The sequence below is a fragment of the Clinocottus analis genome, unplaced genomic scaffold (genome assembly GCF_023055335.1).
Source record: "Clinocottus analis isolate CAN_PGR_092001 unplaced genomic scaffold, fCliAna1.0.p SCAF_10, whole genome shotgun sequence".
NCBI lineage: Eukaryota > Metazoa > Chordata > Actinopteri > Perciformes > Cottidae > Clinocottus > Clinocottus analis.
The window spans coordinates 13700350-13724534 of record NW_027175821.1 but is presented as its reverse complement, the minus strand read 5'-3'; the positions used below and the strand labels follow the sequence as shown (position 1 = coordinate 13724534).

The 24185-nt window shown below is 42.4% G+C and overlaps 1 protein-coding gene across 1 annotated transcript; it reads right to left on the bottom strand.

The window, feature by feature from the left end:
- Positions 1 to 252: 252 nt before the first annotated feature.
- On the bottom strand, positions 253 to 22999 carry apln (apelin). Its single transcript, XM_068592606.1, has 3 exons — positions 22752 to 22999; positions 7623 to 7795; positions 253 to 4560 (listed from the first exon to the last, which is right to left on the bottom strand). Exons 1-2 carry the CDS (start codon positions 22816 to 22818, stop codon positions 7629 to 7631), a joined length of 234 nt encoding a protein of 77 aa, XP_068448707.1. The 5' UTR covers positions 22819 to 22999; the 3' UTR covers positions 253 to 4560; positions 7623 to 7628.
- Positions 23000 to 24185: the final 1186 nt, after the last annotated feature.

The following is a 24185-nucleotide window of genomic DNA, read 5'->3' as shown; positions in this document are numbered from 1 at the left end:
AAATACAAACAAGCCAGAGTGTTTTTCCCCTGATACCAGAATGTTAATGGTTGTTACCATACCTGTCTTTAGTGCTGACACCGCTCTGTGGAGGTAGGTCTGGGGATGTGAGCCCATGATGAACGTTACCTGCTGAACATCAGCATATTCAGTGATTTAATTTCCATTATCGAACAAGAAAGACATGACACAACGTTTTCTTAAAATAAGATTTTTAATATTACTTATTATCATAAAGATATATTTACACACTTTACAGAAATAGAAAATAAAAACACAAAGCTACGCATGAAAGGAAAAAATAAAATAAGTACTCCAAGAGCTAAAGCTTATCTTTTATAAATTAGAAACCAAAAGTTTAAATATGTACACAGTATTTCAACCATTTCTGATACACTTGTTTTATTTATTTATGTCATTTATTTTTGCCCAGTTCAACATCAAAACAGAGACAGGGACTGTACATTTGGCCTGGTGAGTAATATGAGCACACACCATAAACAGAATATAAGTTTCAGGAGTAATACAATTTCCTTTTAAATGGTATCTGCTTAAGATCTAGTAACACTGTTGCGATGGTGTGTAAGCCTACAGACTGCATCTCTCCGCAGATTGTGGTGAATGTAGCTGATCTTGGACACAGTGGTTACATAGATGGAGAATGTGTCGTAGTCAAGGCAGGAAGGGTCTGTGCTATTCTGGGTGTAGGAAGTCTCATTTTGAGGCTCCAAGATAATGACAGATCTTCGTCATTTCCCATGGGAGATAAAATCTAGTTATCCTCTGGATTGCCCAGCCGGTGGAAATGTGTGAATCCATTGGATTGAATATCAGCCACTTGATCTTGCAGACACCCACTCTAAAGGCCAACATGATACAGTTTGATGGGTTTAGAGATTCACAAAGTAAAATCATGGAATGTGTTGCTTGCCAACTATGTTTCCATTTCCACAATGAATGAAATTTGTTTGCCATTATAAAGGAATTGTATCTTGTTGAGAACCGAGTTTAGAATGACAATAGGATTTTTTTTTAAAAACCTTAAAACCTTGTGTTTATCGCGTTGTGTCTATAGCTATCGGGAAACATGAGATCAACGGCTAAGCTAATGTTTCAAAACCTGCTGCTAGCTTATTCTCTTCTCCACCAGTAACACAAATCTATCTCTCTGCTCATCCCCTCTTCTTACACACTCCCAGCCAAATGCATTTGGACAAAAAGAACGAAACACAAAGGGGCAAGTTCTTAGAACAAACATTTCTCTACCAGGGAAACATGCTAACAAGTGCATAGGAACATTACTCAGGCCTTGTGATGGTCACAGAGAAGAGGAACTGGAGAGGAAACATTGAGAGGATAGGAATCATTTCTCTTGTGTAAGCCTTGCTGGAAAAGCCCATTAAGGAAAATGGTTTTGCTCCCCAAGCATAATGTATTGGTTTACCATTTCAGCTTGAGCCTGGACGTGCTTGTCCTTCCACACCACAAGGCCCATTAACCTGATGTGCAGGGGAGGGCTGTGGGCTGTGATCTACAAGAAAAGAATGCCTGAAAGCTTTCACGTGTCCACGACATATTGTGCTGCAGACTACTTTTCTATTTTGTTACATCGACAAAAGATACAGCTTTTCACACTGTATTCAAAAAGTAAGCTTTGGACAACCAGCTAGACAAGAATCAGACAACAACATTGTCACAATACACTGGAAAACCATTCCATACCAAGAGACTCTCATTTTCAGGGTGTATTTTTCCAGCAGCATAATGGAATTGCAAAAGTGCAGCCTTGCAAACCCACGCAGAGAAGTCTTGGAGCAAAGCCACGTCTATTTGTTGGGACTAGTTGACACTGGAGGCTTTGGATCAGTGTTGATTTTTGGCTTTTGATTTTTTTGGATTCAACTGATAACCAGACCAAGATTAAAAAGAGTATTACATAAACATTGGTTTGCTCTGGTCTCTGAAAGGGCAGCATGGCTGGTGCAGATGGTGTGGATACATTCATGAAGAACAGTGCTTATACAGACGTTGCTCGGCTCCATAACAATAACTTCTGAGATGGGGAAATATTGATTTGAACCCCTTGTCATGACTTCCAGCATCCAAACTCCACTGGCTTTGAACTTCCATCCCCAGCTCATATCTTCCCTACTATCTTCCCCAATAATACATGAGACATCCTCAGCAAAGCTGTCTCACTCCCGAGGAGCATTAATGAAATCTACATCTCTGTCTGAGAGGGTATGAAAAAATAATGGTGGAACTGAAATTATTACTCTCCACAGTGCCCTAGGATTTAATACATTTTTAATCAAGGTGATCTTGGCTGGGTGGATTACCACTGTGATTTTAGATGCCCTCTTAATAAAAGCTTCTCATGCTGGGACTGAGAAGACTCCACTTTTGATTATAATATTTGCATGAGACATGGCGAGAGGGAAAAGGTGTTGGGAATCTAGGTTAACCTGCCAGTTGCTTATGTGGTGAAATATGTGTGTTTGCTGATTGAATCGCTGTGGATTGAAATCAGATTTTCATCGAAAATCCGATCGAAAATCAACTACTAGGAAGTTGCTTTGCACACCTATAACACAACAAACAATTGCAAGGTGGCTGCTCTACAGGTTACAGTCCTAATATGTTACATGGCTACACGCTGAATCAGCAGGGGTTTGAGGATTGGAAAAGGGGGGAAGGGTGTGGTTTCAGTCTAAGCCAATTTAACAATGAGCTCAGACTAAGTGGCCCCGGCCAGCCTTGGGGAGATCCATCTGAGAAAGATTAACTCCACGATTTAATGAGCATAATGATCAAAGCCACGACCACCTGTGCTGTGGTAGGGCCGACGAGAAAGGCAACTGTACCCAACATAATGTAGGGAAAGGATCATGACTAGAAACAACTGAATCTGGATACATGGCTATATAGGTGAATACATAGAGGGAGAGTAAGGAAATATACGAAAATATGCTCATATAAGATGTAAATGTACTGTATGTTTGTGTTTGTTAAATTAATGCACAAAATAGACTGCTCTAGTACAAGCCTCTATCACAGCACCCTGAGAAAAAGAAATAAAACTACTTAAACACAGAGATAAACATAAACAGTAATATATTCCAGTATGATGGAAAGGCATAGCATTTCGTTAGTGAAAGATTTCGGTCGAAGGGTCAAACCAGCCTGATGCTGAATATTAAAACAGCCAGAGCACTAGTGGTAGGCTAATTATGGTGGCATATTAACTGAGCTGATATTCGCTTCTTTTTTTTGGTCTAATTTAACGGTCCTCGTCACCAACATTGTCACACAGGGGATTTCTGTTTGCAAAATTTTTAAATGCATAATGTGTCAGTGTATCAAGACTTCAAACAGAGGTAATGTGTTTCTCCCTAACCTTTCATTCCTTCGTTCCTGGCAGCATTGTGGAGAAGGTTATTATTTGGCACTTCATTAAAAGGCAAGGCAGCCTGTCGGTGGAGCAGACCGCCTCTGCCAGTTAACAGTCGTGTAGAGCAGCTGCGCAGGGCAGCATTGTGGTGAGAAGGCTGGGGATTGGGGACAGGGTTGGGATTGGGATTGGGATTCGGGGTCAAAGGGCTCATCCAAGGTGGGACATGTTACAGTAACCTTGAGCGCGTCAGGAAAACCCCTAAGGTGTTAATGAGTTCAGAACCACCAAAATAGCTTTGGATTAAAGAATCTCCTAAATGAAGGAATTATTCTGTCACTTAAGTATATTGTTTCGACAAAATGTGCTCTCTTTTCAGTCCCACTTAACTTTGCATGTGGACGTACTGTCATTTGTACAAAGCACCTTTAATAATGATTATTAAGCGATGGATATAATGCCATTCAAAGTACTTGCTCTTTCATTTCAAACACTTTGAATTCCTTTTCGCAGCAGACATCCAGAGTATCATAATTGAACTTGATATTGGTTATTGTCAACTATTAAAACTGACACTGCCATTTCACACAATCAACGCCCTCTTCCCCTCGTAAAGCCATTTAGTAGCTACACAGCAATGAAATCAGCGGTAGCTGCAGTAACCTTGGATCTGAGAGATGGGAATACCACACCGTGCACACCGTGGAGAAGTGACAGATGCTTTAAGACTCAGATTGTTTTGACCGGGCTCCCTCTCCACCACATGTCATGCAAAGTGTGTGAGACATTCAGGGAGATTGCTATGATTGGGCTCTATTAAGCAAATTATACGAAAATTGAAGAAAAAAAAAAGAAAAACACTTGGGAGAAGACAGAGATAGATAAGTAGTGAGGGAGTGAGAGTAAGAGAAAGAGAGAGACAGAGAAATAGAGTCTGATAGCTCGGGCTCCATACCCCCCCACCCCCTTTCCTTGCCCCCAATTCCTCCTAGAGCTGAGGGTGAGCGGCTTGTCCTGATTTTTTGTGGACAGAGTTGCTTGAAGAACCAGCAGGTGCTATGGACATCACTCTTCAGGCTGGGCAAACGTCGGCCCATCGTTGCAAGGCCCCCCAAGGCAAAGGAAGAGCATAGAAATCAGAACCTTTGGGAGGGCGCTCAAAGCAGTGCCTGCAAAACAGGAGAAAAAGTGCCATCAGCATGTGGTTTTTTCTTGTGTTTTCTAAAAATCATTTCATGAGTCCTGCAGACATTTCAATTTCCTCCCAAATACGATGCACCTTAGGGGGTTTCTATCAGAGCTTTCACTGTGTTATACCCTTTGTTATCTTGCACCAGCTAGAAAGCAGTGAAGAACATCACAGGCATGTTCTGACCAGATTTCATGGTATTTGACAGAAAAAAAGAGCTGCAGGTAGTAAGAAAAACAATTGTATATCTCGCCCACGAAAACACAAGCACAACATTATACTACACTTCGGGCACTGGATCACTCCTTCACAATAAGAAAATGTTTTATCTTCCCTCGCCTTTTATCTCCCCAAGTTCTGTGATACTGTCACAAGATTTCAGATGGGTAGTGAAGTCAGCTTTGTCGCATGACAACAAGGTTCATTCATTGATAAGAGCCTGCTCTTGTTTCAGGATGGCATATTTCTATGGTCATGTAATGCCCAGAGAACTGATATATCTTTCTAATCTTCTTTGAGTTATTGTTTGTTGTCGTCCTTTGTGCTTTTGGCTTCACGGTATGATGTCAGTGCAGCAGCCCCTTGAAGTCACTTTACATCACAGAGCGAGTGTATGGGAAGAGTTGCAGACCTGTTCTACATTGTTTTGATGAAAGACTCATTCACTGAGCTTACTCACACTCAGGGTCTCAAGGGGTTTTCATAAATTGCCTGTGGGCTTTAAATCTGTAATATCCTGTCGTCTTTTAGACTGCCACTGGCATGGCTTAGATCTCAGAGTTGTAATGGCACGTTTGTATCTGAGTCTACTCAGAAGCTCAAAGAGGATGACCCGGGACGCTATCTTTCTTCTCAGAGTCGCTCACATCTGGAATGTGTAATGATGAAAAAGTCAAAATTTGCCTCAGGTGTCTTAGGGAATAATAAATGAGCTACTTTTGACACTGAAATGTGGGGATGTCGCTAACTAGCACAGAGTTGGTGGATGGACGCTCTCAAGTCAGTCATTGTGAAGTAATTGAGTTGAGGCTAATAATGACAGATCCATATACGAGTCTGCCTCAGCGTCTCACCAGCCCTCAGCTGGATGTCTTCACTGAACTCTAGCTTTGATCAAACAAAGTGCATCTCCAGCTGCTTCTAGAGGTTTTTTCCCATCATCAGCTAAAACTGAAGAAGAAAGCAGGACACACGAGGATTAACACAGCCATATAAATTAGAATAGAAATAGAACGGACATTTCCATTCAAATCAACGTAGCAGGATGGGAAAAGCGGCTCGTATTTGTATGCGTATCGTTGTGTTTGGACCATTGTAGTGGGTATAAACCATACGTGTAAACTCAGCGGACCAATGTCCGCTTTACTCCTATTTTATTACTGTGTACACAGCCTTTCAGAGCGGTTGGAGTGCTGTTGGCCTGGTTGATGCCAGATAACACTTAATTCCTTCACTCAGAATAAATCATACTGATGCATTAAGCACAAACTGGGACTGAACGCTCAAGAAGTTTAACTCTTTGTATTGTTTACTCATTGGTATTATCAATAAGACACTGTTAACGGACAGCCTGATTGCCACTATGGTCAGGTTTGGATAAATTGGTATGGTATTTGAACAAACTCTTGAATGAGGTGAACTATGAACTCAGCAAGATTAAGAGAAGCCGGAGTGAGAAGCCAACAAAAAAGGGAAATCTTCAGCGTGTTGTGGTTAAGGGGGTGTTAGTAGTGACAGCATTGTGACTCACTGAGCCGTTCACTTTCACAGAGCTTCGCAACTTCCTGAAGCTCCTTGTATTTTGTGGCCAACAATCTGGCACTGACCATTTAAAGCTCTCACCGCTCAACTCGCAGAGAGGATTCTCACATTTTATTGGCAGACCGAGGAAAGTTGGAGGACCTATGTTTCCCTTCAAGTGCAGTCTGCCCTGGTCAGCTCCTTACTCATTGTTTTCATCTTTGTGCTGAGCCTCTAGAGCCTCCTATTGAAAGCAGGAGTCAGTTCAAAAGAAGTCTAACCTTTTTTAAAATACAAAAAAACATAATGATCAAAAATTCGCTATAGATTGTAAAACCTCTTGGATTATTTTAAAGGAAAGAGTGCCCAAACCTCTATAGCTTTGATCCCTTTTTCTTTAAACTGATTAACCGTGCCGTGACACTCTTCGGCTGCAGCCTTCTCTCACTACGGCTCGAATTTATGGCGACCCTCTGCAGGTCAGTGTTGTATGGTCGGCACCTCCTGCCGGGATATTGTATCTCGTTGAGTTTCACTGTCTCTCACAGTGTCTGGAAGAGACATGTGAATGGGTCCCGCACTTCCTAATGCAGGCACATGATAAGTAAAATATTGTCTCTGATTTTGGATGAAAGAGTTTGCACACAAAGACTTGTTTTACTTGACAGAAAGTTAAACATTCCCTCACAAGAAAAGCGGTGCAGTTGGGAAACCCTACGCTACAAAGTGTTATCTTTGGAAAAAGGGGTTTAATTTACAGAATCAGCTGGAGAGAAAAGATGTATGCTGGCTGAAGTGACTCAAAGGTTATGTTTCTAAGTATAACTGTCTCCCATATGAGGAAATAAATGACGTAAGCTTAAAAACCTCTGCCGTACTACGAAGGCATGTAAGCTGGTAGGCTACAGTCCAATAATCTGTTAAGACATGCACTTATTTTCAGAGCCAACAATAACATCCTTGTGTTGGATGTGAGAGTTGGAGTTTCCCATTCAACATCGAAACCACCCGAACAGATTCTGCCAACAAAATCATATTCCTCTTAAAAATTCCACTATGAAACTACGTTTCCTCTTTAGTCAGCAGATATGATTTGATATATCGGGAAGTGCTTTTGCTCATTTACGATTAAGAGCGGTAACTCTGACTTGACAGAAAGTTGGGCCGATGCTGCAGAGATGGGCAGATACTTTGTCATGAGAATCTACTTTAACTGTGTGATACTGACCGTTTTATCACAGGTTTGATGGTGCGTAAACAAAGACTAACGAGTGTCTTTTGGCTCAGCAGCTATAAACTTACCTTGCTCTAGAACGGCATGGGCCCCTTGTGGGAAAGACGTGGCCGTGGGCGTCTCCTCTTCCAGCCGGCTGGTCTGTGGCTCTGACCGCCCCGCGCAGGGTTTTGCTGGACCATTTTTCTGACTGTTGCTGCCTCTTCGAGCTCTCTGCCATGCTCCGTGGAGGCCATGGGACCTGGAAGACACATAGAGAAGAAACCAATTAGATCACCTCTTTATTAACTGGTATTTTAAAGCCTCTGCTCACCCACAGTATCACATTTTGATTATCAGCTACGTCCATTAGTGCTTTCGGAAAATTTGAAGCAAAATCCAAAGAGGTATCACAGTGGTAATGGATGATGAAACAAGAGACATGTATAGATAAGTCTGTGTGAGAGTTTGTGTGTGGGCCTCTTCAAGCCCACCCAGCATTGTAGTTCATCAAGTCAGTGTGGTGGAACCGAAACACAGCACCCAAACGTGTCTCATGTCTCTGTCACTCTCCCTCAAGATTACAAATACTGCGCAGCACCAGATCTCATGGAGGTGCTTCCTGTCGCAGTGTTTGATCCGAGATTAGAGATGAGTTTATTAGCGCCGTGTTTGTGTGATAATGTGTGTGAATGTCCTGGGTGTGTGTGACTACATGTGTGTTTGAGAGCAATCCCAGATGTTCTCAGTCACCTCTCAATAAGTGTGGCCTGATCCCCTTAAGCCCCTCTTTTCCAAATGGTTTGGTCCACTTTAAGAGTCTCTATGACCTTTTAACCTATTACAAACTGAAAGACCTCGTCTTGGAGATTCAGAGATTTTTCAGAATGTTTTGCAGTAATATATTTATTTGTAATGGGATATTTAACGTGGGTGATCTTTCACACTTCTGCCAGTTATTAGATCCAATAAAATGTGAGTAAAAGCAGAGCAGGAGTTTTTATTTGGACATGTTAAAATGTTTAAATATCTTAGCGGCATAGTATGCAGTACTTATACAGTGATGCATTTTTGTGAACAATTAAATATACATACACCATTGTTTAAGTTAATTGAGCCTGACAGATTAGTGATTTAGCAGTTGATTTCTTTTGGAGGACTCAACAGAAGCTGAGAGATCCTGATCTGATCCTGATCCACTTCTTCCAAATGCTGGAGTTTGTAATGTAGACTTTCTGTGAAACATATTAAGACCAACCGGGATATCCCTGATGACATTATCAGGGTTCTTTTTTCATGTAGCTTAACAGGTAAAATCGTTGGTGAACCCCGGTGCACCCTTAAAATTAATGTTACGTCCCATAAAGCCTTTTACATGAGTTCTTCAGAACTACACAAACACTACACAAACACTTTCTCAAAAGAAACTCAAAATCCCCATTGGGTATTTCCGGTCAAAAAGCTGATTGACATCACTCACATAGGGTCATGACATTCCTGTCACTTCTCCTCAGAGACACTGGTCCCAATTTTAGAATTCCCAAGAGAATGACCTTCCTCTGGTTCACGAGGGCTCGGGTGAGGACACAGCTTGAGATAAGTCAGCCAGTCGACTGCAGGGGTTTTAGAAAAGCAGAAAGTATACTGAGGACAGCAGTTGAGCAGCTTACAAAAACCATGATGATGTGAGCTTCCCCGGCTCCTTAAGATTGTTTTTCGTCAGTCAGTGTCTAAGTTGTGACAGAGTGGCAATACTTCAGACTGTTATATGAACAGGGCAAAGAGTTCAAAACTGTCTTAAAAACCTGTCGTCTGCCTTAAAAACACTCAGACTTCTCTAGTAGCCAAGATCAACTTGTTTGAATGGAAGACAGCTTTCTTCAAGAGCAGATTTCAAAGCACCGTGAGGAGGAAGGCCGAGTGTCTCTGCCGCATCTCTTAATTAGTGACCCTTCAGCTGTGGCATATTGAAGACCTTTTTAAAAGAACAACTCTCCACAGAAAAAAAAGGGAAAGTGTTTCGAGCCTTCGGTCTTAAATAGTGGAGACCTCACGTCTGAGCTCGACAGCTTGCTGAATGTTTTCAAAGTATATCCCTGAAAGGCCAGACATCTCAAGTTCCACATCCATGTTAATCTTCTTCCACAAGCACGTTACACACTATATTTGTCGGTGAACAGTGGGATAATTCATTTGCAGCGGGGAAAGTCTCTGTTGCATATTTCCTCATCTAAAGCCCATCTTTGCCCCCTGGAGCACTAATCTGCGCATTATCCTTTTGTTATTGTTCCAGATACACTGTGAATGAGGGACGTTGACACATTCTGAAGGCTTTCAGCTCATTTCTTTTAAATCCAGGGGGTTGAATGTGAATACACTCGGTGCTTGAGTATTCTGGGGGGCCTGGCTTCTTTTCGCCCCTTGAAACACTGTCAGCATTTAGACACAGAACACACAGAAACACGGTCTTTGCTATTTGAGGTGTCAATATGCTATATGACTAGTATGTACATTGTTTCATAGGAACACGTCTGAAGTTATTTCAGCTTTAATATGGTCACATCTTAATAAAGTGGAATAAAAAATCTGATATTGATCAAATCGAGGTAACTGACAATTAGGTTGTTGCACTCAGTTGTACCCATGAGAAAGTGCCTAAAGTAGTTTGTGAGAGAAATTAAAATTCCAACTTCTGCATGAGGTGAGCTCGATTATCAAATTGGTGGCTATGGTAAGTTGCATAAGCTGTCAGATGCAAACCCTGAAAAGGTGTGTGGGTTTCAGACAGTTTGACCGTTTAACAAGCACTTTGGTTAGAGCATAGTGACATCTTCAATGTCTCACAGCGATACCTGAAGTAAATACATTGCTATGCCCAACTGCAGCTGGTGTTTGAGCAATGGCTCATTTAAGAGGTGCAGCAAACACATGCATGGAGTCACACTCAGTTGCTATGCACACAACAAACACACACACACACCCTGCAACACACGCACACACATACACACACAAACACACACACACACACAAACACACACACTGCAATGCAAAATGGTAAAGTAATTATACCTCGGCTCACACAACTCATCCGCTGTTTCTCTCACAGGGTGGCTCAGCCTGTCATAACCCGGGTCCGTAATGAGACAATGTAGATGTCTCCTGCCATACCAAGCTGTCAGCCACTGCTCGACACTGTGGTTTGAAGGGAGAACATCTTGTGATTCTCCTGACAAATCTCAACCCATGCAATCTGGCTACAGGATAGAAAAGTGTAATGAAAGCTGCTAAAAATAAGCCGGGCCCCAGTGATAACACTGGCAGTATAGATTAACTCTTGCAGCCTGTAGGGAAAGCGTCTCTGTGTGACAGATATGACATACAGCAAGAGCTAGCTTTGTATCTCCACCCATCTGTAGAGGAACTCTTATAGATTGAATGTGGCAGCATCTATTGCTTCTGGGTAAGAGCTTTTGATTGTTTTCATGGCAGGTTTATCATTGGTTAATGCACACTTCATATGTACAAACAAAGATATCTCTGCTATCTTATTGCTCTGAAATTGGTTCAAGTCTCTCTAGTATCCCATTTGATCTTTTCTCATCAGAGATTCACATGTTTATGTTCAGCTGGTAAAACAGTAAAATGGCTGGATAACATATGTCTTAGAAAAATAAAGTGTCTTATCTCTGCTCCTTGTGACCTTGGAGCCCTGCTTTTGCCATCTGTCCAACAAATCTCAACACTTCTCCCCCCACTTGGTAATTCCCCAATTAAAGTTTAATAAAAAGGGAATTTCAAGAATGCCTGGTTATTGCTACTTGTGCTACCGCATCCACAAAAAGAAGAGGGTAGAAGAGAAGAGATAGAAAGAAGTGGTCAGGCAGAGAAGAGAATAGTTGACAGTGTCACAAACTGGCCAGTCTCCAGACTAATGATGAATAGCTTGTTGGCTGCCCCCTGATTCCCCGCCCTAGTTTCACCACCACCACCGGAGATCTGTTACGTTGTGTTTTTCAAATGGCCGACAGCTTATCCCTATTGATGATGCAAAGAGTCCATCAGTGGAGCCTGGAGAGATGTACATCTTCCAGCACTTGTCCATCCAGTCAAAGAAGAGAAATGACTGTCCTCTGGTTTAGTGCCAAGTTCATTAACTGCCCTCATGGCTGGCAAGAGCAAACTGTACATCACAGCGCCGTTTGTCAATGCAGAAATCCAGACAGCATGGCAAATGGGCTAGAGCTGCTTATTAATAGTTGTAAAGATGATTTGTGTATATCGACTGCCAAAACAACCACATCATAAATGTCTGCACTTGTGAATGCAGCCACAGCATAATGTTTTTCCTGCAATTATGACACGAGAGATTAAACTACAACAGCCAGTGAATCTTAACTGGAGCAACAAGTGTTTATGGCTTAGGAACTGTTGCATCAAATGTAAACATGCACAGTCAACCATGGCCACCAAAATGTAGTCTTTGTGTCACGGCAAATTGTTTTTGCTGTCCTCTTGAATCTTGTCTCTGTGTTTACTCGTCTTGCTCATCACTCAGAGTCACGCTCATTATGAATCAGTTGCGTGCAATCTCATTGATCCGTTTACTCGGTTGACTGAACGACTGCCTTAAAAACATTTAATCTCTCCTCTGTATGAATCTTGCTCACTGTAGTTTGTACAGATGTATCTTGATGTGTAACATATGGGAGAATGGGAACAGGACGGTAATCAAATGAAGTGAGAGGGGTTAACCCAAAGTGCCCACAGTGTGATTTAACTTCATATTTTGGCATCACAAAACTTCATAAAGCTGGATGAGAAGTTTCTTTCACAGGTGACTGGGATGTGTTTAGTCGTGCTAGCAGCATTGTTCGACAGTTCAGCACTTTGGTGGAGACTGAAATATATATATTTGTTTTATAAAAGACTCTATGGATTTACATAAGATTTTCTTCCGACATTCATGTTCCCCAAAGGATTTACTGACCTTGATTACGACCTGACCTTTCCTGTAGCACCACTGTTTACTTTTAGCATGACTAAACTGTTGTATTTATTACCGTGACATTTAGCACAGATCGACATGCTCTGCTAATGATACCACTTCACCCTCAGCTGTACGTTGTGTTCAGTGCCAATTTGCAAACGTTAGCATGTAGGGATGCCGATTTAAAATCTTCTGTCAGACCAACGACTTTAACCAAACGTTAACCGTTCCCCTCCATCCAGTGGGGTGTGGTTGAAGTGCTAACAAGCCGCCCAGCTGCAACGTACTTGTTTGAGAGTTAGCAGCCACAATGTTGCGTGCATTGTGCTTGACGCATGCAGCTACTTTCCCAGTAAGTCTCCAACCCGTCAATTTGTTTAGTTGCAAGGGGGTCAGCTGTGTGTCTGCCTGGCAGACTCTGTCAGGGTTTCCTTCAGTGTATTACAAGCCCCGTCTAACTGTTAGTGTGTGGTCAAGAAACAAAACTGTGTTTGTTACAGTTGGAAGTTAACAGTAAAGTTATATCTGTAAACTCAGCAGTGCAGTGTTTGGACAGGTTATTTGAATATATGCTACGATCCCTTAAGACCCAAACCAGGTTCATGTGTTCAACTGTTTAACTGATCCTATTATTCAGTTTGTAATGTAGGTTGAAGGTAATTATTAACATTCCTATTTGCATGCCTTACGAAGATGGTGAATGTGAAGAATTTTACACCTGTTAAACATCCGCATGTTGGCATTCTCATCGTGAGCTTGTTAGCATGCTGATGTTAGCGTTTATCTCAAAGAATGGCGGTAGACTTCTCTATCTAAACTTCCTTTTAGCACGATGAATGGACTGAATCTGAGATCCAATTAAAGCTTGCCCTCTTTTCATGGTTACATGTCATATTGCCATACCACACATTAATAATACTACAGCCTACTCTGACAAAATTTCCATTGTAATTGGGTTTCTATTGCAAAAATCGAACAAAGGACTTGCACAGTGTGATAAAGACAACAGCATTATTTTTGTCAATATCGGAAGTAGTTGTAGCTCATTATGTGTGTGTGTAATCCTTATGGGTAACAGAGCAATATTTGTTTTAGTGGGAGAGAAGAAGAATAAATACCCTGGTGTGTGTAGCCATGGTTATTACCATGACGTTGGAGGAGCAGGCCCGCTCTCTCCATCGCGTGTCTCCCTCCTTCATTCACTAAAAGTAGCTTTACCTAATGAATCCCTCTATAGCATGCCATTGCCACAGACATTCAAACCCACACAGCCAGACACAGACCTGTCATGGGAAGAAACGCTTCCCACTGCATAAGCACATTAGGGGATCAGGATTATTTAGCCATGGATGAGATGTGTTAATTGTGCCACATTCAAGCCAAACATTCCCTTAACCTCGAATAAGCCCCAGCGTTGCTCCTGCATCAGACTAGGGATTTGCTCGTTGCCTGATAGCCTCCCCACACATTCATCCCGCACATATGGAATGGTGCCTAACCAAGGAGGCAGTCCCTTGTTGTTCTGCTTTCACAATCCAACATTTAGTGTCGGAAATGCTGCTTATCGCATGCCTAACAGTAAGTCTGGTCCTTGGCAGAAACTGGTACCAATTGCTTGCCGACTTTCAGACCACGTTACCATGGCAGCCACCATGAAAGGCGCTCAGTTTGGAGCAAAAAGAATGACATTGTCAGCTGAAATCGACCAGCTTCTCAATTTACAGATTTCACTGCACACAGTCTGAATCCCTGATTAGCCCTCTGACTGTGACTGTGATGTTTTTAACCTCCTCTGTGGCCCAGCGCACTCGGCCTCTGAGTGTTCTCCTCAGGGGGTGAGGGGGGGCGGGGGGGTTTGTTTTGGTCGTGAGCACTTTCTTTTATTTCTGTCGGGGCCTGTTTGATATGCAGCATTGTTGTATTGTGATAATGCTTGGCTTGTGGCTGAGTTGAAGGCTGGCTTTGTCTATACAAACTCCAGTGAGGAAACCAAAGTGCATGAAAAGTTGCTCCCATTACTGCAGCTTTTAAACTTAACCCCTCGTCCACCCTGCTTTGAAAACAACCCCCACTCTCTCTGCAGGGACAAATTAAAAACAAACTGTGCAGCCCTCTTGCTTCTGGCTTCCTGCAGATGGGCCTTTCAGTCAGTTATATATACTCCTGAATTAGAGTGTATGAAATGATGAGGTGTGAGACTGCGTGCTCTGCTATGATCAGAGCGCTGTGAGTTCAAAGGGCCGACAGCAGCATAGGGCCAGCTAATAAAGCCACTGACTCCCCTTACCACTTGACTGCCTGATGTTTTATTCACAATCCCACTTCAGTAGAAGGGGTGAATTTGTGGCTACCAGGTTATTGCAGGTTGGAGCAGACTGAACATGAGCAATCAGAGAAGCAAATATAAAATAACTCCAAGGGGACATTTCTCATCACAACTTTCCTCGAAGAGTGGAAAAACTGAGGACAAGAGAAGGAGAGATGCTGGTGTAGCTGTTTCCGTTCACAGGGTGAATCCTTTGCGCATGGCAGGTACAGTAGGTAGGTAAGGATACCAACCGTTTCCGTAATCTCTAGAGATTGCATGTCAAGGGCAAAGGGATCCTCCAACCATCCGTTTCCATGGGCACGCTAATCAGATGTGAAACACAGCCCCCTTCCTCTCTCGTGTCATCACTCCCCCCATGCTGTGAACCTGCGTGCCATCTCCCATTTTTAATGTGGGAGAAAGAGAGAAACAGAAATAGGGAGAGAAACGTCACTGTGCTGGGTTCACTGCAGCTCTTAAAGCCTGAGGGGGCCACCGGTGCTCCCCATAGCATATACGGTGCTATTAAAGGGAAATAGCGGCAACATTGCATCAGACTGCGTTACCTCTCAACTAAAGTAAAAAATAAAAATAAATGGCTCTGACACTTAAACCTTCACAGGATAGATAACCTCAACAAAAGATATCTTGATTTGACATACTAATATATTTTTCGATTGGTAAAAAAAAAAAAAAAAAATTACATGTCAGAGCACAATTGAAGGTTTGTGCTCTAAGATGTATTCCACTGTTATGCATCTCCTCACCAGGAACTTATTTTCTCAGTAGATACCGAATTTACTGAAAATTATTAATTTTGACAGCAGAAGTTTTGAAAAATAATACCACATCTACAAAATACCACATCAACATAAGACCTCTAAATGTAGTGCTTTAGTTCAACTATAGAATAAATGAATGATACAATAAGTAGTAAGATCAAATTAAACTTTTTTGTAGCACAAACAACACTCGCATTAAGATAAATAAACATGTCCATAATAATAATTTAATTTGAAAATACTCATTCATTCTTGCTGTTTGGATGGTAAGCTTATTTTACTTTAACGTACAGCATGTTCAGATGGATGAAAGTTGTCAGCTAAAACAAAATTGTATTATTAACTGTGCACATGGTGTGTAGGAAAGAAGCACCTTTGCCTAAAAGGTTGTGCAATAAAAGATAGTTGCAAAGTCTGTCACACATATTAAGTGATTAAGTGAGGAAATAAAATTTATGAGGATTTTCACTGGCGGACAGGTTCAGCTGATCTGTGCTGCAGAAGAACTTAAGTGTTTATTGGCCCTCTGTGGTTACAAGGTTTTCATCAACTGCTAGGATGATGCGGTTGCATATTTATGAATTCTTTATATTGTTTTGCTCTTCAGTTTTTACAAACATCTGTTCATGTTCAAGGGGCCCTGAGAGAACGACAGCCTTCCCTGAACAGTGTTTGAGACAGAGGGACACAGCGAGGGGCCCTGTTCGTCTGTGGGGAGATCCACACTATCAGTCAGTGGCAGATCATTGAATTGACCAATAATTATACATGGACCTGTATGTAAAATAATCTCACAGGAAAAGTAACATTTGTGATCAAAGACAGAGCGATTGTGATGGATGAATAATGCATGATTTCATAAATGAATGATTTCTGTGTTGTCACAGAAGGGCCCCAGTTCAATGGAAGATGGAAGAGATCTTACATTTGCAAGCATTTAATTTGGAGGCAAGAACATGAGGTGCATGACAGTTTGAAACCACATGAGGTGCCCCACAACATCCTATAATTCTCTAAGAATAAAGTGACACGCACATTCTGTTGCCTAAGGCTTGGCGTTTACACAGATCCCAGTGGGGGCTTCACTAAATGAACTCACAATCTACTAAGTCCCTCTACACCATCCATTGCCCCAATCTGCTCAGCCATCTTCACAGCAATGGGATCTCTTGTCTGACTTATAGATCTGCCTAACAACAGCCAGCTGGGCAGCACCTTTAGCCGTATGAAATCTTTCTGATCCATGATGGCGCCTGTAGAGGTCTGACGTTAATGGTGTCAATACCCATAACCATATTTATTTAATTCTCCAAAGTAATTCCTTCTACTCGTAGCTGCAGGAAGTATGACTTCTTACCAATAATGACATATCTAAAGCAATACACAGAAGTCATATTTTTCCCTTCTGGGTTCCTACAAATTGAGCATGAAAGTAATTAAAGCACCTGCATTCCTAAACACCGCAACATTTATTCTGCGGCCTGGCAGCCCGTTAATAAAAATGTCCACTCGGTTCTTGATCAGGAATCTGATCTGCCGGGACTACGGCTATAAATGTAACACTTAATGTTCAAAAAGAGAGTCATAAATCACTTTAATATTGGTCACTGGTGGAAAACAGAGCAGATTTTGGAAATATCTGGCTCTAATTAAGTTGTAAGGAGTGCCTCGGGCCTGAGGATAAGGTCTGGTGATCACATGAGGCCTGGTTAACACAGGACCCCCATCCACACCCCCCCAACCCCAAACCTCCAGGTTGTGCCCTCCAAACTCGAAGGGGGGTCTGGACTGCAACAAACGTGGACATAAGGAATCAGAATGGAGTCAGAATTTAATTTTAAAGTAAATTAGCATATTTAGCTAAACAGACATTTTATTCACAGCCAAAAACAGGACTTAATAATAAGGATTGCCGTGGGCAAGTAAAAATCAGGTTGCACGTGTAAATCTAGCAACTCTCTTGACTCAAACACATGTTTTTTTCTGGAGCTGATGATGGAAGTAGCCAAGGAGTGAGCCTTCTCACTTCCTTCTCATCTCTGTTGACAGTTGCACATGCACAGTACAGATCGAGCAGATACAGGCGGGTAAAGACAAAGTTCATGAGCTGAAGAGCATGCAGACGTTTAAATGATCCTGGAAACAGGGGTTTAGTTCGGTGGCGTTAGAGGATGTGGGTCAAATGATCTAAATCTATACTAAACATGACAATAAACTTTGTTCTTTGTTGTTATTTGATAACTGCTAATAAGTAGAACAATTTGAATAGGGGCAAGTAAAAATTGACTTTGGATCAATAGATAAAAAATATTTATATAATAATGTTGGATCCGGCAATAAGTGTCATTATTCTACATATGAATTGGAAAGATTGACTCGATCACCAGCTGTGAGTTTTTAGATGTAGCCATGACTTCCTGCACCATGGAAGCTGACATAACCTCTCAGTTCCCAGATAGCCTCTCTTCCTGTCTGCCCTTTTATTTTTCTGTCCCTTGGCCTGTCTTTTAACTCCCTTTTTTTGCTTTTTTTCCCCCTTCACTGCCTTTGCTCTCAAGGGAAGATCTAAGTGAGTAGATTTATTCATTCAAAGGGTTCTGAATTACATTACAGCAGCCCAGCAGTCACATATGCCAAAGTCTTCAACAGCTAAACTCTCCAGGGAGTGTTAGCCCAAAGGTTAGCCTTATATCCCTACCAAATGAGTTATGATTTTTCGCTAAATCTCTTCCTTAACTCCCACTCGCTTCAGAGCAATTGTGAGTGTCATTCACTAAGCGCATGTTGGTGATATTATACAGATGTATAGCGGTTTATCACAGAGACGCTTTAAAAAAGAAATCTTGTCATTGAAACGTACAAACGGCTTCACTGAGTTGCATTTTATGAGCCCTATAGGGGTGTGCACTATGGATACAGTCTTTTATCTCTGTTCGTATATCATAAAATCAAAATGTTTTCTTGAAAAATTGTTAATAGATAGAATTACCCCACCATCCAACGTTTTGGGCTAATCAGACTAAATACCTGATAAATCAAAGTACGTCATCACAAAAGGTCCAACAGTGATAGCCGTGGTTTAATGCCAGCAGAATGGAAAGCACTAGAAAACCTTGTCGAGCGTTGATACATTATCCCTGGACAGCTTCCCCCACTGCTAACCTTTTGTTGTGTTACACATGTGTTCGTCAACAAGTGAATCAAAATACAAACATAGTAGAATTTGTACTCCTTTTCAATTAGCAAAATAGATCGTATTAGTGTTGATATTGAAAATGATTTAAATGTAGTAATTTCTGTAGATCTTTTCACCAACTGGGATATTCCCGATATAATTCCTCCCTGGCAAAACAATATGATCTGAAAATGGCATATATCCAAAAATATAAAAGGGTTAGCTACCACGGCATAGCAAGCTGAGACATTTTGATCATCTCACATTATATATTTTAAATGCCCACCGTTAAATCCAAGCAACATGGATATTACTGTGTGCATACTGTGTCATAACAATACTCTGTAATGCTACTACTTGGAACAGCGTACAGTATGAACGTGCATTGTGTTTGGCGTCCTGAATGGTGAAGGGAGAATTAAGAGGCCAAACAAGAGACAAAGTAACAAAAAGATAACAAATCCCTCTTTACTCACATCCGAATATGACTCATGGAATGTTTACAGCCTGTGTCCGCATCTGTGTGTGTGAAAGTGTGTGTGTGTGTGAGAGAGTGTGTGTGTGTGTGTGTGTGTGTGTGTGTGTGTGTGTCTGTGTGTGTGTGCGCACGCGCTGTCTGCAGCAAATAAGGCTCTATTTCCACATAATACTGCATGAAGAGGAAATCCAGGTTCCTTATGTAGTGGATTTCATCTAACACTGTGTGTGTGTGTGTGTGTGTGTGTGTGTGTGTGTGTGTGTGTGTGTGTGTGTGTGTGTGTGTGTGTGTGTGTGTGTGTGTGTGTGTGTGCGCGCGTGTGTCTCTGTGTGTCTGTGGAACATAAACCCAGCTGGTGCTTACAAGCTCCTGTGCCTCTACAAAGAAAAAGAAAAGGCTCGGTGATTCTCCATAATCCCATAATAACCTTTCTACCGTTCCCCTATTGACACAAATGTTTGCCCACTGTTATTATGTTATTCCTGGACATCTGGAAAGGTTTAGCTGCTTGTGCTCTCTCCACGACCACCATAATCACGTCCACAGGCACAAACACCTTCTTTACATTAGATGACCTGGGATTATGATTTAAAACTTCCTGGTTTCAGTTGGTTAAAATCTATGTTTGTTGTCAACTAAATGGTCACGTTTGGTGGTGTTTTACTCTCTCAATGAGTGGCTGCATGCAAAAACACTGCTCTTTGGGCTGTACTTTGACCCGTAGCACTTGGTTGAGCATGTGAGTGAAGGCGGGCTACAGTACAGTATGCATGCCACAGAGCAGCCAGCCCCAACAATACATCAAAGTTTAATATGGAATAATAGCACTGTTGACAGCTCTCATAAAATTGCCCCCACTCCCCCAAGCAACCGATTTCTCTGCCAGATAATGGCTCTGATCTAGGCCTAGTGCCCTGCTCACACTCACAACTGGTTTACCTGTTCAAACCAGGTTTCACAATTACCTTTATCTGTGTGTGTGTGTGTGTGTGTGTGTGTGTGTGTGTGTGTGTGTGTGTGTGTGTGTGTGTGTGTGTGTGTGTATGTGTATGTGTGCAAGTGCGTATGCATGTGCGTGTGCATGTGTGTGTCTGAGCCAGCTGCTATTGTTTTTATCCTGTGCATCCCTAGGTGAATATTGGCAGGGTGTTTCCATGGCAGAGAAAACTTAAGCTTTGATATCTTTTAAGAGGCTGTGACAGACACAAGAATGTTTTGCGACTGTTTATAAACCAGTTTTAAGAGTTACACAGGGAGGTAGAGTGATCGACCTCAGGATGAATTATGGATACCACATTTCTAAAGCTGGAGCCCACTCTTGAGCCAGAGTGCTTTTCAAGGATGGGTAATTGAAGTGCGCCGCTAAAGGATGCTAATATTACATAGAGAAGGCCACAGCAGCTCTTTTAGTGTACTGAATGAATATTGTAAGTAGCATTAGATTGTTGAGTTGAATTGCCTGTTGCACTAGGACTTCTTGCTAATATGCAAATACCCCATAAATACAATCATGCACACTTCCCCAACGTGTAGCAGTCAGATTCTCTTCTATATTCATTGTTTCCTGCACACACATGCTGTCTCTGTCTCACTTTCTGTGCATCCCTCTCCTCTTTCTCAGACACACATGTCCACACACAGATGCCTGAGAGAGAGAGAGAGAGAGAGAGAGAGAGAGAGAGAGAGAGAGAGAGAGAGAGAGAGAGAGAGAGAGAGGGAGAGAAAGAGAAAGCCCACTGAACTGGAAAAGCGTTTGTCTCAAGATGAAAGGCTTCACACCCACAGCCTACATGCAGAGCCTCTTCCGACACCTTCCCGCGACAGCGCATACTGTAGCAGAGGCTTGTGCTACGCAGACACACTCCAGCTAGCATCCCTCCCCACACCCATCAACGCCGCAACACACTTGCATCCCCTCCTCTCCTTCAGTCCCTTTCTCTCTCTTCCTCTATGTCAATGGAGCTCTGATACTACAGTAGCAGCCAGGGAACAGAGAGGCACATAAGCGGCATAGTTGAACAACGTTGAGATGGATAAGCTCCCATGAAAGCCACAGGCACAGCAGCATTGTTTTCCCCGTCGCTGGTGTAGCACGGTGGGCTCTCAGGCGTGGAACATGCTTAGCCACATGCAGGGCGTGAAAAACGACACTGACCATGATGCTAGATAATTGCTTCCCATTTACTCATGTGCTGAGAGCTTCAGACAAAAATAGCATGTCGCTGTAACAAATGTGCTGGGAAGCATGGGAACCGTGAGTGCTGTGGCCATGGATCGATACACAAAGTGGACAGCATCTAACAAGCATGAAGTCTACAAAGCATCTTTCTACTGGTGTATACGGCACCTAGCAACATAGAGCCGATACAGCATTGTACAGTACTATTCTGACGCCAATATCTTCTCAAGATGTAGTGTATACAGCATTTTATAATTGTAACCTATGCTACATCTTCTCTTTATTGCATTCAGCATCTTCCACAGAGATTACATATAAACAGTGTATCTGGTTGTCTCCTAAGCCACTGTAGTTGGTAGGTAGGTGATAACCCGAAGAATTGTCTAGACATTTACACAGGCCTAACTGTTGTTTTTTCACACCACAATGTTACCTGCATCACATCTGCAGGCTCTCCATCGGTCACCAAACTAAAACCTCCCGGACACATTTCTTAGAACTCATTTGGACCCCATGAACAATCAGAGATGCATATGCTCTGCCAGTCTATAACTGTCTCAAGTCAGTGTTTTTGTTCCAAATATTAGACATTTTAGATCCATAGTGGAATTGATATTTAGTCCAACAATGGCTCCAGAGACACAGCAGCACTTTATGGAAATTTACTGTGACAAGGCATCAAGACTGAGCTCCTCAGGAGACGATCCATGCATCTGGGATCTGTGTTGCCCTCATCGATGCATACAACAATTACAGTCCTCATTATCATCACCATAGGAGGCAAACATGCATATATAGGTGCTGTGTTGCCCTGCTGCACAATCACAGTCATGTAATAATTATCTAGCAGTAGAGTCAGATGGAATACATTAAGCCATCAAGTAATCTGATTCACTCCACCTTACAGAACATGTGCCATGCATATCTTACATTTCATAACAGCCATAACAGTCACCCATACATCCAGCATTGTCTATCGCTCAGGCATAGCTCCACACATCGATGTCCATGAACAAAAACCTCCTAATATTTCATCTCCAAGTCTTAGAAGCTTACATCAAGGTGAGGCAGGGAGGAAAAGGATCAATCTAAAAGCCAAGGCAGTACAATAGCAGACAGTATAACCACTGCAGTGCAGTACTGTATACAGCCAGGTGCTGATATTCCTGCCTTTTAGAGCCCACACAAGGCTAACCATGCCGGGTAACTGATCAACTACATATGTCTGCACGAGCACAAGGCAAACAGAAAGAGAAATAGAAAGCAGAGTGAGACGACCGGCGACGAGGCTGGCCGCTCCTGTACTCACCAGCACTGGCAGAACACAGCAGAGACACCAAGAGCACAATCACCAGCGTCAGGATCTTCACATTCATTTCTGCACTCCCCTCTGGCTCTCCGCTAGTCACTCGCTGATATACTGTAGTGGTGTGTGTGTGTGTGTGTGTGTGTGTGTGTGTGTGTGTGTGTGTGTGTGTGTGTGTGTGTGTGTGTGTGTGTGTGTGTGTGTGTGTGTGTGTGTGTGCGTGTGTGTGTGTGTGCGTGTGTGTGTGTATGTATGTGTGTTTTGGTGTGTGTGTGTGTGTGTGTATGTGTGTGTGGATGAGAGGGAGAGGGGGAGAGAGAGCAGCTGAGCGAGCAAGAAAGAGAGAGAGAGAAAAAGAGAGAGAGAGAGAGAGAGACTGTTTGCTCTCCTGTGTGTGTGCGTGTGTGTGCGTGTGTGTGTGTGTAAGAAGTGACTGTGTCAATTCGTGGGAATATGTGTGTGTGTGTGTGTGTCTGTGTGTGGTGGCTCCCTGTCTGTGCCTGTGTATTTGTCTAAATGCGTATTTGTATATCAATGTGTGACAGCACCACTCCAAGAATGAAGGCACGTCTTTATCTGAGCTCTCCCAAGGAGGTGTGTCTGTTTCTTCTTTTCCTCTGTCAGAAAAACGGCAGCATGAAACAAGTTCAGTGGAGCTGTGAATGTGCTGGAAGTCAGCTTGCAGGTCTGTCTGTTGGCGTGTGTCCCTCCGTGTGTGTGTATGAGTGGAGTTGGTCATGTGGCTTATGTATCATTGACTCTGTGGGTCAAGGAAAAGCCCCCCTAACTCCACCATCATCCACCCTCTCCACCCCTTTTCCACAAACATGAGAGTGCACGCGGCTGAGGAAAGAGGAGGAGAGCGGTAGCAAAGGGAGGGATTGAAGAGGGGGGAGGTGAATGGTGGGGGTGCATGCAGGTTTATGATAATACCCAAACAGATGCTCTTGTTGAAAACTCTTTGAATTGCGACCAGGGCAGATTGCCAAGAATCCAGGAATCAAAATACCAGCTTATTAGGGGAAGTAGATGAAAGAAGGGAAGGTGTGAGATGAGGTTCATGCTTTCCTGCTTTTGTATCTATGCCAGCTGTATGGACCTTTCTTCTGCACACTATTCTTTACCGTTGGTGCTGAAGGTATGGCTCAAATAATTTGCACTGTTTGAAGTTAGTGTCCATGACACTGGGAGTAACCGCAGGAAAAAACTTATCAGACTCGGCTGGATCCCATTGCTCGCACTATTTGTTCCCGTGCCCCTGAAGTCATTTGTTTTATTTTGTTACACTGATTATATTCTTTACACAAACAATGGCTGAATAATTCAATCCTTTTTTTTCTATTTGTTTATCATACAATCAACAGGAAAGGTTATATTTCTTGCAGTGAATTGTGAGAACTTTAAGCAAGCTCTAGAAGTAAAATAAGTTTTCTTATC